This window comes from Phoenix dactylifera, chromosome 12 (assembly GCF_009389715.1).
Source record: "Phoenix dactylifera cultivar Barhee BC4 chromosome 12, palm_55x_up_171113_PBpolish2nd_filt_p, whole genome shotgun sequence".
Classification (NCBI taxonomy): domain Eukaryota; kingdom Viridiplantae; phylum Streptophyta; class Magnoliopsida; order Arecales; family Arecaceae; genus Phoenix; species Phoenix dactylifera.
In genome coordinates, this window is record NC_052403.1 from 6,356,418 (window position 1) to 6,372,826 (window position 16,409).

The following is a 16,409-nucleotide window of genomic DNA, read 5'->3' on the forward strand; positions in this document are numbered from 1 at the left end:
CGCCGGGCCCACCAAACTAGGCTTTAAGATTATTCAATTATGATGAGATCACGAGATCAGGACAGGAGTCTCCTATGGTTGCAACTTTTTATCTAATACGTGGAGCATGTTTGATAGATTTTTATTATTAACTAAAGTAATAATATAATATTGCTATGTGGCATTTTTTTTCCAAATCTTTCTAATATGAAGTAATAATCGGTTCAGATGAGACCGAACACAAATTAGACCAGATAAACCTGTTAACTCGACTTTGATTTGTTTATTAAATGGATAAAAACTCAAGTCCAAACCTGACCAATCTATCAAACACATCCTGATGTGGCTCAGAAGAAATTGAATTAAGTTAAACGAATTAAATGATTAAACATTGCTATCAATCATCCAGTAGATTCATGCTTAATTTATTGGATTAGGAACTGAAGATTGTTGCGGTATATAGCAGGATCAGTGATACCAACATGATCCCATCTATCACTCAATGAATTGCCAATTTTCACATTGGATTGGTGTACTGAGTGAACTTCGGCACTTTCCATCATGATTGTGCCATGACTTGTGATGCAATAGTTCTTGCACCTTACATGGATGATGCGTTGTTCATTGTAAGGGTGGGTGGAGCAGCCATGGATTTAGAATTTCCTGTCAGAAACTTCCTGGATACTTCATAACTCCTGACGAGATCCCTTAGACTTTAACGCATCTATCTCTACTACCGGCACTAAATTTTTTATATTTTTTTAAGGTAAGAATGACTCCACGGTACGCCTTGTCAAAGGGTGAGAGGGACATCGCGTGGGAGGGAAAGTGGGAGGAAAGAGAGGTGATGAAAATTTTGTTACGGCTCGACTTCTCCTGAGCTCTTTTTTCTTTTCTTTTTTTTTTAATTAGTATTTAGTTAATGATAACTGTGAGAATCTGTGTGGGCGTGTGTTTAATCCCACATCGGTTATTCGCTGGATAGATCTTGGGTATTTATACAAAATCAAGAAATCCAAATACTACCTTCCGGCTAGCCATTTTAGATGAGGTCATGCATTGTTAGAAATGGTATCAGAGCGAATCCGGCTCATAACCTATGTGGGCTAGGGGACACTGCAGCACGGATTCATTGGAGCTGACCACGGGCCAATCGTAGTGTTTATGATTAGATTTGAATAGATTTAAACCCTTAGCCTGACGAGGACATTAGGGCTTGAACGAGAGGAGTATGTGAGGACCCGTGTGAAGCCATTTTAGGTGAGGGAGAGGGATATAAGATATAACTGGCCCGCCATATTAGCTTATGATGGAGAGGACTGGGATTTTTTTTTTGTGTTTTTTTTCGTATCATGGTTTAGATGAGAAAAATATACGAGATCAATTTAAACTAATCATAAAAAATAGTATCAATATCGCTTCACTATATATCAGGCAAATTATATTATGCATTCCATGCGCCAACTCGGACGTACATTATGCCAATCAAATCGTCTCATTCGTGTAGATCAAATACTGTCTAACATGATAGATTAGTAGGAGATTTATGAGTTGTTAGTGCAGATGGGAACCTAACCATGCATGGAATGGAGCAAGAAACATGTTAGTGTGGTTATTCTCAACCATGTATAATAGCCATCAGTAGTAATGCTAAGGGTCAGGGTTGGATCTTTTGCGTAAAAGAAGAATTTATCTTTCTTTGCACGAACCATCATTGGATCATCCATCGCTTTGCAAACTATGCAAGGGGTGATCCAACGGGCAAATTAAGGTGAATACTTCAATCATGTGAAAGGTAAGGATCCTCTAAGGGAGATGTGGTGTAGGAGGAAAAGATGTAAAAGATATTAGCATCTTCTCATTTTATGGGAACAACAAACAGCTTGATTTTTTGGAAAAGGTAGTAGATGCTTTTTTTGATCTATGAAAGAGTACTTGAGAAACAAAACAGCAGTAGGACCATGATCTTTTGCAATTGGTTACATATACCATGGACTGAAGTTTCTCAATGGAACCTTTCAGATCTATTATGACTTGAAGATTAATACCTTAAGGTAACTAATAAAAGATTATATTGTAACTAATGTTCATAAACAAGATTAATACCTTTCAGACCCATTACCTCAAGCTGGGGATCTCAGCCGTTCTTTGTTATTAATTTGAAATGAATAGCAAAATAGTTTTTGATTAGATGAAATCACATCCGTCCATCTCTCCTTCTTGTGCACGGACTAGATGAAATCATTTTATGCACACAAATGATCTCAGCCCACTCGATATTCTTAATAAGTGCCTTGCCAAAAGCCCACCTGAAGCCCAACGCCATCACAGAATGCAAGGTTCTCCGAGCAGAGCTGATTGTAGGCCGGGCTAGGACGCAGAAAATGTTGGATTTTAAATAGGCCCGGCCCATGTTCAGCCATAATCCTTGCGGCTAGGGTTTTAAGAGCGCTCCTTCAGCTCTTTTGGACCTCTGCCGCCATTTCTAGGGTTTCGTCTCGCCGGGGCCGCGCGCGCGAGAGAGAGAGCTCGACGAGGAGGGGAGCAGAAGAGATCTCGATCCGCTTCCAATGGGTAAGAATTCGGTCTGCTATCTCCCATTTCGATCTTCTTCGATTCCCATCTCTATCGCCTTCTCTCTGACCTCCTTCTCTTGTCAGCGAGGATTAAGGTCCACGAGCTCCGGGGGAAGTCGAAGGCGGAGCTACTGACCCAGCTGAAGGACCTTAAGGCGGAGCTCGCCCTCCTCCGCGTTGCGAAGGTCACCGGCGGCGCCCCCAACAAGCTTTCCAAGATGTAATCTTCCCGACGCCTTTCCATCTCAGCGTTTGATCTCCATCCTGCGACGGCACTCACGGTGTTTCTTTTTTGGGTTTGGCAGCAAGGTGGTGAGGCTCTCGATCGCGCGGGTGCTCACGGTGATCTCTCAGAAGCAGAAGCAGGTGCTGAGGGAGGCGTATAAGAAGAAGAAGTACCAGCCGCTTGATCTCCGGCCCAAGAAGACTCGCGCCATCCGCCGTCGCCTCACGAAGCACCAGGTCATCACCCTTCTATCCTCCTTTCGGATATGAAATCTCCCTTCATTTCAAGTCTTACGACAAGAGAAAAAAAAAATCTTTTTTAGTTCTATAACTTCTTGCGTGGATGCCTTTTTCTTTCATATTTCTTGCCTATATTATATACTTGTTAGCGAGATTTTATTTTATTATGGCATGGATAATTTTGCTTTGTATCGAGTTTTGAAGAAATAATTTGGCAATCACTACGGGGTCGATAGTGTTGGATCGAAGGTAAGGTGTTTAGGCTTGATGAGTACATATCTGGCATTATAGGTGTCCCCTTGATGGTAATCTCGAGTACTGTTATTATTCTTGTATATCAAAACGCAAGCCTGTTGAGTGCTGTGTTTTCCTGTCATTGGACACATGGAAGAACCTATCAAGTCATGGTTCCCCTTTTTTTTGTTACTAGTATTGCTAAATAGCATTCCTTGCTTGTTTAAGTGTTTGAAATGTTAAAATATTTTTTGCACCTTAAGAAATTTTAATGCTTAAAACATTCTTTCTGCATCAGTTATTTGTGATTACTTATCCTGTTCGGAGGAGTGAATCTAACAAAAGTATGAGGGCTATATGGGGTTGGCTTGTGATTGGACGATGCTCATATGTATCGGCTATTGTTCCCCAAATGTATCTTACCTTTGCTACATAAAGTGAAGTGTTTCTGTGAAGTGTGATATGTGGTCAGGCAGTGATTGACTTTGAGATGCAGGTAGTTGGTTGATGGAGAAATAATATAGCATGATGTTTATATGCATGAGCGAATATTTTAGTGCTTAAATATAGTAAAGCTGTCGTTAATTGTAACAAAGATTGTATCCTAATAGTTGCATCTAGGACATCTGTTAACATTTTCCTTGATTAATGCATGTGTGCATGCTTGCATGCATAGCAAGTATCAGTCAATCTCCTATGATATATTTATATATATCCCATGCTGAACCCTTATGTCAGTCATTGCCTGACCTGTATATATACATATGTTTGTATGTAAAAGTGATTTATAAAACATAGTAGGTTATCAAAATAATACATAGCCCATAATTACTTTTATAAGCTTATCATTTAATCATTTAAATCCATAGACCCCATTCCATGGTTCATAGTAAAATGTTGAAGTCATAGACGATAAAATTGACCATTTACCATTATAAGGTTCGGTTATAACCTCCCTCTCATATTTGGAGGTAACAGGGAGTATCTCAAGTGCATCTAAACAGGATCCATAGTGTTTTTTGAATGCTGAAAAATAGTCTCTAACGACTATCGGTATCCGATTTTGACAAGCCAATTATTTGAAGAATTCGTGCTTCCTAGATATGCATAATTTTATTCACTCTTTTATACAATACAGTGGTGCATCTAAACGTAATGCTTGGCCATGGAATGAGAGAAGCACTTGTAACAATCTATTAATGATGTCATATTACTCCTTTATATGAATTTTTGTGGTGTAGCTAGTTAGGATTGTCTATGTTCAGGAGAGCTCCCTTAATTTTTTTTAAAACAAAAAAAACAAAGTACCATGGTACTCATATCTTGCTTCACATGATGTTTTATAGCTTGTTCTGTAATCGTGAAGATTCAGAAGCATTGTCGCTCGCACTTTAGCTGTTCACACCTAGCATATATTCCATGATGTTTAAAGAGATAGCATATGTTCCATGACATTTGAAGGACATGCTCTTGACCTAGTTAACATTGCTGAGGCATTCTCATTATGTGACTTATGCCATTGTGTAAATGCTCTCTGCTCCTAAAAGTGATGGTAAAACTAAGAATCTTGTCTCTCTCATTCTAGTATTTTTTGGTTTTGTGGATTAATGATCATTTATATGGTGACCTTGTATATCCATGCATTAACAGTTCTTTCTTCTAACTACAGGCTTCATTGAAGACCGAACGTGAGAAGAAAAAGGAGATGTACTTCCCGATGAGAAAGTATGCCATTAAGGCATAGATTAGGATATTATCTAGACTCTCCCCCCCTTTGTTCAAGTGACTGCCTTTGGCGTCCGAATTTTATCATATGTTTTATCGATTATCAATCCTGTTTAGCACTATGATTTGGGTTTCTGACATTTTATGGCATACGAAATGCAAGTCTTTTCCGAAATTCAGATAGATTTGATGTTCGATTCCTGCTTCATCTTCCTTTGCGGGCATTAATTTTCTGGATGGTAGTACACTCACTTGGTTTGCCATGTCCATGGACATTTCTGCTTGGCGCGGACTTTCCATCAAATTCCAGAGAAACTTTCACTGCAGTTGCTGCATGAAGCAGAATTATCTCATCTGCCTGCTTATATTTTGGAGAAGTGCAACTGGAATGCTCAGGCCTTAAAGCTCTGTTCTTGCTGCTTTTCGGGGTGCCCTGGTTTTTTTGTCCGCCTTTTACCGCCAGAAAAGGAGACTCCTCTATGTTATTTTGGAAAACACTAAATACATGGTGGCGCGAAGCCAATAAAGCTGTGGATTGGATGGCTGCTTATGTAACCTTGGCACTTTGAGGTATCCTATTTTTTGACTTTATTGGGTGTATCTGTACCCGTCAGGTATGGTCCATCCGTTCTAGCAAAAAAAAAAAATACGGTGGTGCGGTTTGGCGAAGTAAATTGACAAATGTGAAAACAACCACAATCATTTATGTGTCTGTCAATGCTTTACTGCCTCTAAAGGATCCAAGAGTGAAGAATTTGCTTCGGGGTTTTGGTTGTAAAGAAACGCGTTCGGTATTTAGAGCTCATTTGATTTGCGGGAAGTATTTTTTTTCCTAGGAATATGATTCCTGTGAATAAGATTTCTAGAAAGAAAATGCCTGGGAATGTATTTTTGGCATGTTTGGTTAAACATGAAAAAGTGACAGGTTTTCAGAGTACTTATATTTGGATGACCACTTTTCTAGAAAAGTTATGTGTAATTCCTATTATACCTTTAATAAAAATTAGGTTTTTAATGCCTCTTTAATGCTGAAGGATCTTTTTGAAAAAAAATAAAGATGAAATGATTTCCACCTCATGGGAAAGTATTTTCTCATGTTTTTCATGAGAAATACTTTTTTCTAAAATATGGGAATCATATTTTTATGGGAATACAATTTTTCTATATCTCTCCTTTAAAAACTCCAACCAAACAAAACATATCTTATTACTTTTTTGTTGACCATATTTTTCATCCTTCTTTTTTCGTGAACCAAACGAGACGAACATAAATTGGCTGGTCTTGCTCGTCCTTCACATAAGAAGAAGAGGTTTTAAGTTTGAATGTTATTTTTCGGTTCAACTAGAATTGGTGGATGATATTATATTCTCACTGACTGTTGCTCTCAAAAATAGATAAATAAATGAATGTGTATAGACATTTATGCATAAGCAAGAATAGAAAGAGCCGTGCATAAGTTTAGGAGAGCCGTGCATAAGAAAGAATAGAAAGAGCCGTGCATAAGTTTAGGAGAGCCGCGTCGGTGCTGGGATTGGGCTGTCGCTTTGACTAGATTCACCTCACCCCAGCCAGATCCTCGTACAAGTCCAAACGTTTGATCCAAAACCAATCCATGGAAGTCAAAATATATGGGCATTCAAATGACTGGTCACCAGCATTGGGCTCAAAACAAGCAGGATGGAACGGGACACGACCAACCAATCTTGAAATCATGGCAATTGACACGAGTGCAACATATCCACTTTAATTCATTTTTATCCAAGCATCACTTAGATAAAAATCTAGACAGGCAGAAGTTAATCCGATTAGATCAGATTAAACTGGGGATATGCCAGCTTGTTTTGAGCAAGGGTTGAGTTAAATTCGAAGAAATTTGAGCTAAATTTGGTTTTAGATCAAATTGAGCGAAGAAAGGGGTAGAATTGGTTAGTTGCCTGGCTTGAGTCTGGTTAACTCGAGATTCAACCTGCACGCTCATATACCTATGACGACCACAGATTTAAAACCACAGATGCATACATCTCATCTCATTATTTAAAGGGACAAGGAATAAGAACTAAATCCCATTACTTCTTGGTTGCAATCTCTCCCCATAAATCCTCCACACTCCCTTCTCCTTTTCGTCTCCACCAAACAATTCCATATTCTTGTCTACTCGTTCTTCTCATGGTACGTTCGCTTATGCTAACACAGCACCCTCCTCTCTCTCTCTGTCTCTCTTCCTCCTTCCCTGCTGCTTGAATATTGTGCACGGTTCTCCTTTTTTAATTAAAAAAAAAACATGCTATTATAAATTTTTGCAGGCTCAGGACAACGAGAATATCGGATATGAAGAGGTTAGCCTTTAGCTATCAGAGTCTTAAATTTTTTGAGTAACATCTAGGTGATTATCTCGGGGTGTTATTTATAATTTCTATTTTCTTTACTTTTTCTATGTGCATGTGATTTCAGGAATTTATAACGAATCCCCATGGATTGAAGCTCTTTGCATGCAGATGGCTGCCGGAGAACAGAAACCCGAAAGCCTTGATCTTTTTATGCCACGGTATATAAATTCATAAGTTTCGGTTTCATGTATGTAATCAAAACCTTGTTGATCTGTCACCTTTCTAAATCTATATGTTTTGGTTTCGTGGGTGGAATTTGCTAGGATATGGAATGGAGTGCAGCATATCTATGAGAGGTAATCATGCACCGAATCTAGATATGTTATGCTTCTCTTCTACATTTTTGAATCTAAATACAGATGTTATGCTCTTTTTTCATATAAAATTTAAAGTGAATATAATTCGTAATGGAGTATTAATTTTTCATGAAATAGATACTGGAACTCGCCTGGCAAAGGCAGGTCATGCAGTTTATGGACTAGACTACGAAGGTCATGGGAAATCTTCTGGATTGCAAGGATACATACCAAGCTTTAATGCACTCGTCGACAGTTGCTCCAACTATTTTATGAGCGTTTGTGGTATGAACTCCTTTTTTTTTTGGCTACCAAGTGGTGTTGTCTCTTTTAAGATCATGAGGTCATGCATGTTTATATCCAGTTTTCTTGAGGTTATAGTCTTCCATTTCTTTGAAATTTTTCAGAGAGGCAGGAGAACAAGAAGAAGCAAAGGTTTCTTCTTGGCGAGTCCATGGGAGGAGCAGTGGTCCTTCTCCTCCACAGGAAAGAGCCAACCTATTGGAATGGTGCCATTTTGGTTGCTCCCATGTGCAAGGTCTTCGGTCTTCCATCCTTCTTTTTTTTTTTAATCTTTTTCTTTCCCTCACCTTCTCACGAAGCTTAGAATATATTGCTTTATTTTTTCATTTTTTTCTGGTCGAACACAGTATATATAGCTAAGTATCATGTCTTAATATAAATCAATATTCGCTATCTCGGTACTGGACCTTATACAGATGCCATACTAGGACAATATCGGTATGGTATGTTATAAATTTTTTTTGGCATACCGATGCTTAGTACGTCATCTGTATTGGATACTAAATTGGTACGGTATGTTATGTTTTGTATCGTCCGATTCAGGCCGGTATACTATACTATGATATAAATGATACTGCATCAAGATGTTGCGATGGTGTCTAAGATGATAGGCCCTTGAGTCCGACACCATTGCAAAGTGATTTATTTTAATTTTTACATAAAAAATATAAACGATAACTAATTAGAATTGTTTATTTGGTTAGTTTCTTAATTTATTATTTTATTCTAGATTGCTGATGAGATGAAGCCTCGACCGATCGTAGTCAGTATTTTGAAGAAGTTGTGCAACATCATACCGACGTGGAAAGTAGTCCCCACGCAGGATATTATTGATGCTGCCTTCAAAAATCCTGAAAAAAGAGAGGAGGTAAACACACTTGGAGATCCACAACATATCATTCTTTTGGAACTTTTATCTCTTTTTTTTTTTTTACAATGAGTAGTTGCTCTAATTGTTCATGAATGAATCATGTTAATTTGGTAGATTCGCTCTAATCCTTACTGCTACAAGGGAAAACCCCGCTTGAAGACCGCCTATGAGCTTCTCATGGTCAGCTTAGACATTGAAAAGAACCTAAACCAGGTAATATCTTTCTTCTGATCAACATAATCTTTGCTCAATTACTTATTTATTCCTTTTTCTTTAGGCTTAATTAGCTCATTTTCCTTCCCTAAGGATTGATGTCTGACCAGCTTCATTAAATGTCATTGTGTCAGCATAATGTTTTGGCTCAATAGGCTGATGGGAATTAATAAGGCTTAAGCCACGTATGCACATGTTTCTGCAATATAAGTATGAATGGGGTTTTTCGGCATCAAAATTTATTTGCTTTGCTTTTGTGCGCATAATAGTCATGTAGCTTCTTATCCTTGCATTTAGCTCCTTCATGACGATCTCTTGATCTATGACAAATAATAGTGCGACAACAAATACTTACAAGAGTAGACCAACTTTATAATTTTCTTTGAAGGAAGACTAATTTTTGTAATTAGTCTCATTAAAAAAGTGATGTTTTACTATTTACATCTACCGATGAGGTTTTCTTGCTTAATCAATGACATACGCCGAGATCATTCGATGAGAAAGTTCCCTTATTGTATGGTCATCATGAAATTGTATGCATGGAGATGATTAGGACTAGTCAAAGGCTTTGATTGTAAGCCATTGCAAATCCGAAGATGAGTCCATTTGTAGTCATTATTTCACCATCTGAACTTCAATTTCATGTTACTACCTGCATCATCTCTATGTTGATAGGTTTCGCTGCCATTCTTGGTTGTGCATGGTGGAGACGATATCGTGACCGACCCATCGGTGAGCAAATTGCTCTATGAATCAGCCTCAAGCAAGGATAAAACATTCAAGCTATACCCTGAAATGTGGCATGCTCTCACCTCTGGTGAACCACTTGAAAATATTGAACTTGTGTTTTCCGACATTGTGGCCTGGCTAGATGAGAGGACACCTCTAGGAGACACAAGATCTGAAATGAAGCAAAAATCAAAGCATGATGAACATATTCCGGAGATGCAAGCTAAGAAGATGCCTAATAAATAGAGGTCCAGCATATGTGATGGTGGTTGGATGGTTATGATTCATGGAAATGGTGTTCACCTACATTTGATGTGGTTTTTTAGGCAGAATTTTGTTTGTTTGATGATGATTATAGCAATATAAGCAAGCTTCAAGCAACTTTTATATGGCATTTTCTAAAATGGAGAGATGGTGATGGGATTGTATATTGCTTTGGAAAAGTAAAGGTCCTTTGGACACTCTGATGATCAATTTGTTTTATTGGATCATATGAACAATGACATCTGTCACAATCTAGAATCTGATGCTTCAAAGTATGTTTTCTGACCTTTGGTAAAGTTATAATTACTTTATTAACTTTAAATGTGATCTCTATTTTATACTTGATTAAACGGGTCGGGCATGTTATTACAGTAGTATTTGTTTTAAAATCTGTTATGTTTTTAATGATTCTTGTAAAATAAAATTTAAAAAATATGACAGGATAAATTATGAAATTTGTTATATATATATATAGTTTTGCAACAACTCAAGATCTCACCCAAAATGACTAGCCAAAAGGTTTTTTTTTTTTTTTATTCTTTAGTTCTGTATAAATACGTAAGATTTTCTCGATGAATAACCGATGTAAGACTAAACAAACGCCCGTACAGTTCCTTAAATACTTTTTCCGTTCAAGCCCTGACATACGTCCTTGTCAAGCTAAGGGTTTCAATCCATTCAAATCTATCACAAACACTACGATCGACTCGTAGTCAACCTCCATGAACACATACTGCAGTGTCATCTAATCCATATAGGCTATGGGCCAAGTTCATTCTGATATTATTTGTAACAACTCAGAACCTCGCTAAAAAAAGCTAGCCAGAAGGTATTTGTTGTGTTCTTTGGTTCTGTATAAGTATCCAAGATTTTCTTGATGAATAACCGATGTAGGACTAAACACACGTCCACATGGGTTCTCACGGTCAGAGAGTCCACATCAAAAAAAAAAAAGAGACGAGGAAGCTGAATGGGTTAAGGAAGGAACAGATGCCTAAGGTCTAAAGTTTGTAATTTCCCAAGTATGTTTTTGTTGATGCCGTGAGGAGCTGAGGTCCTTTCATTTCCCAAGTGAAGAGGTAACTTTGCCCGTCAGGTCGATCAAATTAACATCCACTTTCCCCCATAAAATCTCTTCCACCCTTTCCCAAACTATGGCCTGATGGCTCCTTGGCATGCATGTTAGCCACTGATTGAAACAGGTAACAATGCTCTAAAAGTTTCATAACTCATAAACAAATTATAGATTGTTATTGGGTTGAAGAGATAATAACTGTTACAAATCGTAGTTAGTAAACTTGTAGAGCAGTGGAGTGAGAAGTAAGGAAGATGATTCAATGGCCTCTGTCCTATCTATAGCTTTAGAAGAGTGAAATCTTAGTGAAAGCTGCTGTAAGCCGGAATTCCAGCATCTGGTATCCTGTAAAGTCTCAGCTACAAGACCTGTTGATTGACGCTCGGAAAAGAGAAGGCAAGGATGGAGCACCTTGCCCGATTTCAGAAGTGGTATGGGTGGTGGAAATGGAAGCCTTTTAGAAAGTCAGGAAATAGTATATTTATGTAAAGGATGGAGCACCTGTTGATCTCTAAATTTTCATGAGAGCCGAAGTATATTTATGTAAAGGGATATAGTACTCAAATTAAACGCAGCATTTTTTTTTTTTTGACATAGATTAAAGGTGCCCAAATTTGCCATCTAGTTCAGCAAATTCAGACGTCCATGTCATCCAGCTAAGGTAGCAACATTTGTACTGCAACAACGGTCGCACAGCTTACTCCTAATCCTTCTCAATCCACTCATACACATAGCGAATAATTGCTTTGGGGTGATGTATTGATTCTCTCCAGTATAATAGAACTCATAATGTGAGAAGGGAGAAAAAGGGATATTCAAGTCATTAAGGATCCAAACTTATTTGTGTGGCAACCTCACCTCAGCAAACAAGAGTTAATGCAGCTTTAATATATGGTTCCTTCACTGCTTGCAAACCACCTTTGTTCATTCTATTTGTCCATGATCATTTTTAGATATGCCTTCTAAAGGCACTGATTCAAGTATAGGTATGTTTTTTTTAATTAAATCTTTAATATAAGGAAAATATCAAAGCTCACCTGAAGGAGATAGGATTTTATTTATTTATAGTACAAATGCCCAGACCAGCACTCACTTCTAGTACAAAGTGCACCACCCAAGAAGACTACACAGCTCAACATGGATTTCAGAAGAAAAAGATAGGAAGAAAAGGAGAAGGCTAATTAGGCCACCTTACAGGAAAATGATGAAGAGAAGAACCAAAGCTAGTCTCCTCTTTTCTGATGCACCGACGTCGAACTTCCTTGCTGGTGGCCCACGCAGCATATGATGCACTGCATATATTCCTCCTTTCCAAACATCTTATATAATTTACAAGCTCCTAAGAAATGCTAATCTGGTTTAAGGCGAAGCTGATGATCGTGATGGTGATGGCCAGAATTGCGCATTCTTCACCTTCGAGATGCTGTTCAGAACACCCAGTGGCGTGACATCTCCGATCACCGTCACCTTCTTCGTGGCAAAGTCGATGTTGAAGGATGTCACGCCTGCTCGAAGATAAGTAATTAGCAAATTAAACCACAAGAGGGAGATCTCCAAGTTATTCAGAAAGGTAAAATGAGATGAATTAGAAGTCTTCAATTGATCAAACCATGGCTCGACTCAAATAGCTTAAGAAATCTCACCTGCCATCTTGGAGATGTGCTTCCTTACTTTCCCTTCACAACCCTTGCAATGCAAAGATACCCGCAATACCACAACCTAAGAAGATAACCAAAGTTAAAACATTTTAACTCTTAACAAGATACAGCAGCAGCAACAACAGCAACAGCAACATTGAGAAAAAGGAAGAAATACTTCAATTCAAACCTGATCTTGTGGTCTAGTAGAAGAGGGTGTTGAAACAGCTGACTCGTCTCCCCTAATAGCAGATGGCCTTGAAACAGCTGCATCATCTGCCTTAAAAGAAGGTGGCCTGAAAACAGCTGACTCATCTGCCTTAAAAGAAGATGGCCTGAAAACATCTGAATCATCTCCCATAAAAGAAGATGGCCTTAAGACGACAGAGTAATCATCAACCTTAGAAGAAGATGGCCTCACAAAAGTTGAATCATCCGTCTTGAAAGAAGATGGCCACGAACCAGCTGAATCATCTCTCTTGGAAGAAGGCAGCCTTGCAGCAGCTGACTCCTCTCCCTTGGAAGTCAGAAGCCTTGCCGGTTCTACTGGGAGAAGAGGAGGAACTGGGTCCTCCAAATCAGGAAACACGTCCAAGAAGGGAGTATCATTTAGCAGATACCGAGAAGAACCTGCAGGGCTAATTAGTTCAACTTGTTTGTCTGAGCTCTTCCTGCTCTTCTGCTTGTAGGATTTGGACTTAGAGGGGGCCTGAGACATTGGATTAAGCATAGCTTTTGCTCTCCGCGAGTCTCGTATATGAGGCGAGTGGCGATCAAGCGCTCTCCCAATGCTTGGCCGGACCATGGACCGGCGGTCTATGCTTGTGCATACCGCGGCGGATGCCGGGGATGCACAAGAGAAGCTAACTCCTTTCATTTCCTTGAAGAGCAAAGGAGCCATGGCTTAACGCGAACTAGCATTAGTTGTGGTAGGGGGAGGGGGAGGGAGGGGAAGAGAGAGAGAGAGAGAGAGAGACTTCTTAAGTGAGCTTACTTTGATGTGCTTATAAGCTTGCAGAAAGAGAGAGGTGGTGAGAAAGGGGAGTCTGCAGACACTAGGTGAGACTAAGCTAACTACAACAATGTTCGCTGTCCAAGTTGAAAAGGAGTTGAAAAACAAAGCACTTGTCATACTGAAAAACTAAAATCAGAAAAATACTTTATACATTCTAAGAGTCGGATTTAATGATGAATTTCTGATTGTGTTATTATGAGTGGAGAACAGCAAGTGTGGAAAGAGTAATAACATGAGGGGGGTTGTGAGCTTGTCCCACAAAAGAAGCTCCACCTGAATTGGGTTGGATAAGAGTGATCATTAAAGGCTAACATTGACCTCAGTATAGTAAGCTTAAGATAATATAATCATCTTCTTTCGGCCATGCTGCCGCTATAATTGCGACCTCAACATGTTGTCATCGATCTCATTATCCCCAAATCATGGATGTTAACATCAACTGCTTCTCATTTTATGCCAACTTTAATGACTTTCTTCCTCGATCTAGACCTACCTCTCTTCCTTCTCTAGTATTTCTTGCACCATTATTGAATATTGTTAATCGAATAGGTTGGTTAGGCCATACACACCATCATCTATTTCTAGCCTACATTGATGCAAAACCTACTACTTTACTCTTCCTCTGATTTTTTTATACTTCGACCAAATTCCAAAATCTTGGTTTTAAGTATATTTTAGAGAGCAATTCGTCTTATCGTTGCGAAACTCTCTTGTGACTGTCCTTTTTTTGTTACAATATTCATCGAAGTTGTTCTTCCAGTGACCGTTGCTTGAACTGTTCTTTATTTTGAAATAATTGAGGTCTACAAAATCCAGCAAATGGGGTAGGATTAGCCCAAGGCTGAAGAATAAAATTTTGCGGTCTTTTGTCTCGAACTTTTCTTATGATTCGAAGGAATACTTCCCCGATCTTGTTCATCAGATCATCACAATGGCATCCCCTCATTAATGGAGCCATCAATTCTGTGGTCCCTCGATGAGATCAGAGTGTTGCTTGGGGTCTGTGGATACTGCAAACCAAGGGATCTCTTTGCCTGCGACTTTAAAGAGATTAAACTGTGATTAACTCTCTGTTTTGAATTAGATAATTCTGTGGAGACCGCTTAACAGCTAATTACAGACTACAGAGCAGAGCTCTTCTCAGCAAGCTGGCAAGATCTGACTTTTCCCAGCAGTGGCTTCAATAAATAATCACCGGTTCTTTGTTCCACATGATACAAGGCCTGGCTTCACGTGATTTCAGGCTTATAGCAGAGCAAAATCCAAGGGATAAATTAATATATATATGTATAGTTCAGAAGGGGGCGTGCACTGCTTTACTACCATGGTCTCACTTCTCTCACATTGAGCTTGCTAGTTTTCTATCTTTTGTTTTTTTTGAGATGTAAGATGGAGGAAGTGAGACACTTCCTTCATAGTTCTTTTTTAATTAATATATATGAAATATTTCCAAGATATATAACATTGTTTTGCTATCAGTTGCTGTGCAGAAAATTGCCATTACCAATGTATTTAATATTTGACAGATGCTTTGTTTTTAACTTAGGTAGACCGACCATGGTTTGAAATGCCAGTTAAGGCTGACTACTTCACAAAAATATTTATTCTGTTATAAGCAGGTATGTTAATTCCAATAAATATTGATTCAGAAGGATCATCAGATTCGATATGGATGGCATTGGCCATATCCTTCGATAGTTTAATATCTTAGCTAACCGCCTTTGAGATATATCAAAATGCACCTTTTGAATTAAATACCACTTAATCAATGTCATATTACTACTTCATCATGACAAATAGTTCTAGAGTTGGAGCTAATCTAAGCGAACGTGGCCTTGAACCTGACCTCAACTACCCAAAAACCTGGGCCTAAAGCTAAAACTAGTCTTTTTGGTGCCTAGATTCATCATGGGTTAGTGTGAATCACATCAAGGTGTTACTGTTTTTGAGGAAATTAAGTCTATGTTTAACTAAGAAAACCTCATTGGATGGTCAAGAATTTCGGATTGTCATGTGAGCTTGATAACGACTGCCAATCCACAGCAACCTGTCAACTTTTATTTGCTTATAGGATGCATGATATTATATAAATACCAGCTTGTTATAAACACCTGACATGACATTATGTAGTAATCCCTTCCCGTGCATGCATGTGGACCATGAAACAAAAGAAAACTTTGATCCGGAAAAGAAAAATAGGTTGTTTACCCAAAAAATATAGCAGGAAACAGAACAAAGGAGACAGGGTAGCCTGCATCATGGAAGTGAATGATCACCTACCTATTGGAAATGGGGCCAAGGTAAGGATTCAGAAACTCACAGAGAGAGAGAGAGAGAGAGAGAGAGAGAGAGAGAGAGAGAGAGAGAGAGAGAGAGAGAGAGAGAGATGCACCAGAAGTATGGTAATTTTGGACATGAAAAAACTCTCATCATGTTCATATAGTTTTAATCAGTTATTTGTGATTTTTACATAAGTCAATCAACTTATTATTTATTTAGCGGTAGCTTCGACCTCTTCCATGCTTGTTTTCTGACTTGCATACACATGTAATTGTGTATATATTAGTGACAAATTTTTGTTACACAAACATCTCCATCTCTCACGAAAAAAACAAATCGACATGGCACACCAGTATTCTT

At 38.6% G+C, this 16,409-nt stretch overlaps 3 protein-coding genes across 3 annotated transcripts; 2 read left to right on the top strand and 1 right to left on the bottom strand.

Moving 5' to 3' along the window:
- The first annotated feature begins 2,392 nt into the window (after window positions 1–2,392).
- Window positions 2,393–5,174, top strand: LOC103696440 (60S ribosomal protein L35-like). The gene is made up of 4 exons (XM_008778072.4): window positions 2,393–2,553; window positions 2,640–2,775; window positions 2,861–3,017; window positions 4,924–5,174. The coding sequence occupies exons 1-4, from the start codon at window positions 2,550–2,552 to the stop codon at window positions 4,996–4,998; spliced, it is 372 nt and encodes a 123-aa protein (XP_008776294.1). The 5' UTR covers window positions 2,393–2,549; the 3' UTR covers window positions 4,999–5,174.
- Window positions 5,175–7,027: 1,853 nt separating this feature from the next.
- Window positions 7,028–10,297, top strand: LOC103696446 (caffeoylshikimate esterase-like). Its single transcript, XM_008778082.3, has 9 exons — window positions 7,028–7,148; window positions 7,283–7,315; window positions 7,431–7,524; window positions 7,630–7,662; window positions 7,801–7,947; window positions 8,070–8,200; window positions 8,696–8,833; window positions 8,951–9,049; window positions 9,725–10,297. Exons 1-9 carry the CDS (start codon window positions 7,146–7,148, stop codon window positions 10,022–10,024), a joined length of 978 nt encoding a protein of 325 aa, XP_008776304.2. The 5' UTR covers window positions 7,028–7,145; the 3' UTR covers window positions 10,025–10,297.
- Window positions 10,298–12,141: 1,844 nt separating this feature from the next.
- Window positions 12,142–13,736, bottom strand: LOC103696454 (protein SODIUM POTASSIUM ROOT DEFECTIVE 1-like). Its single transcript, XM_008778095.4, has 3 exons — window positions 12,945–13,736; window positions 12,761–12,836; window positions 12,142–12,622 (listed from the first exon to the last, which is right to left on the bottom strand). The coding sequence occupies exons 1-3, from the start codon at window positions 13,653–13,655 to the stop codon at window positions 12,477–12,479; spliced, it is 933 nt and encodes a 310-aa protein (XP_008776317.2). The 5' UTR covers window positions 13,656–13,736; the 3' UTR covers window positions 12,142–12,476.
- Between the last annotated feature and the right edge of the window lie 2,673 nt (window positions 13,737–16,409).

What these genes read in the sequence shown, in the direction of transcription:
- LOC103696440 (XM_008778072.4), top strand. An exon ending in CCCAACAAGCTTTCCAAGAT is followed by an intron (nt 2,776 to 2,860) that starts GTAATCTTCCCG and finishes TGGGTTTGGCAG; the next exon opens with CAAGGTGGTGAGGCTCTCGA. An exon ending in GTCGCCTCACGAAGCACCAG is followed by an intron (nt 3,018 to 4,923) that starts GTCATCACCCTT and finishes TTCTAACTACAG; the next exon opens with GCTTCATTGAAGACCGAACG.
- LOC103696446 (XM_008778082.3), top strand. An exon ending in CTTGATCTTTTTATGCCACG is followed by an intron (nt 7,525 to 7,629) that starts GTATATAAATTC and finishes GGAATTTGCTAG; the next exon opens with GATATGGAATGGAGTGCAGC. An exon ending in GTGCAGCATATCTATGAGAG is followed by an intron (nt 7,663 to 7,800) that starts GTAATCATGCAC and finishes TTCATGAAATAG; the next exon opens with ATACTGGAACTCGCCTGGCA.
- LOC103696454 (XM_008778095.4), bottom strand. Translation starts at nt 13,655, where the DNA reads ATGGCTCCTTTGCTCTTCAAGGAAATGAAAGGAGTTAGCTTCTCTTGT. An exon ending in CTACTAGACCACAAGATCAG is followed by an intron (nt 12,837 to 12,944) that starts GTTTGAATTGAA and finishes TTATCTTCTTAG; the next exon opens with GTTGTGGTATTGCGGGTATC. An exon ending in GCACATCTCCAAGATGGCAG is followed by an intron (nt 12,623 to 12,760) that starts GTGAGATTTCTT and finishes ATCTTCGAGCAG; the next exon opens with GCGTGACATCCTTCAACATC.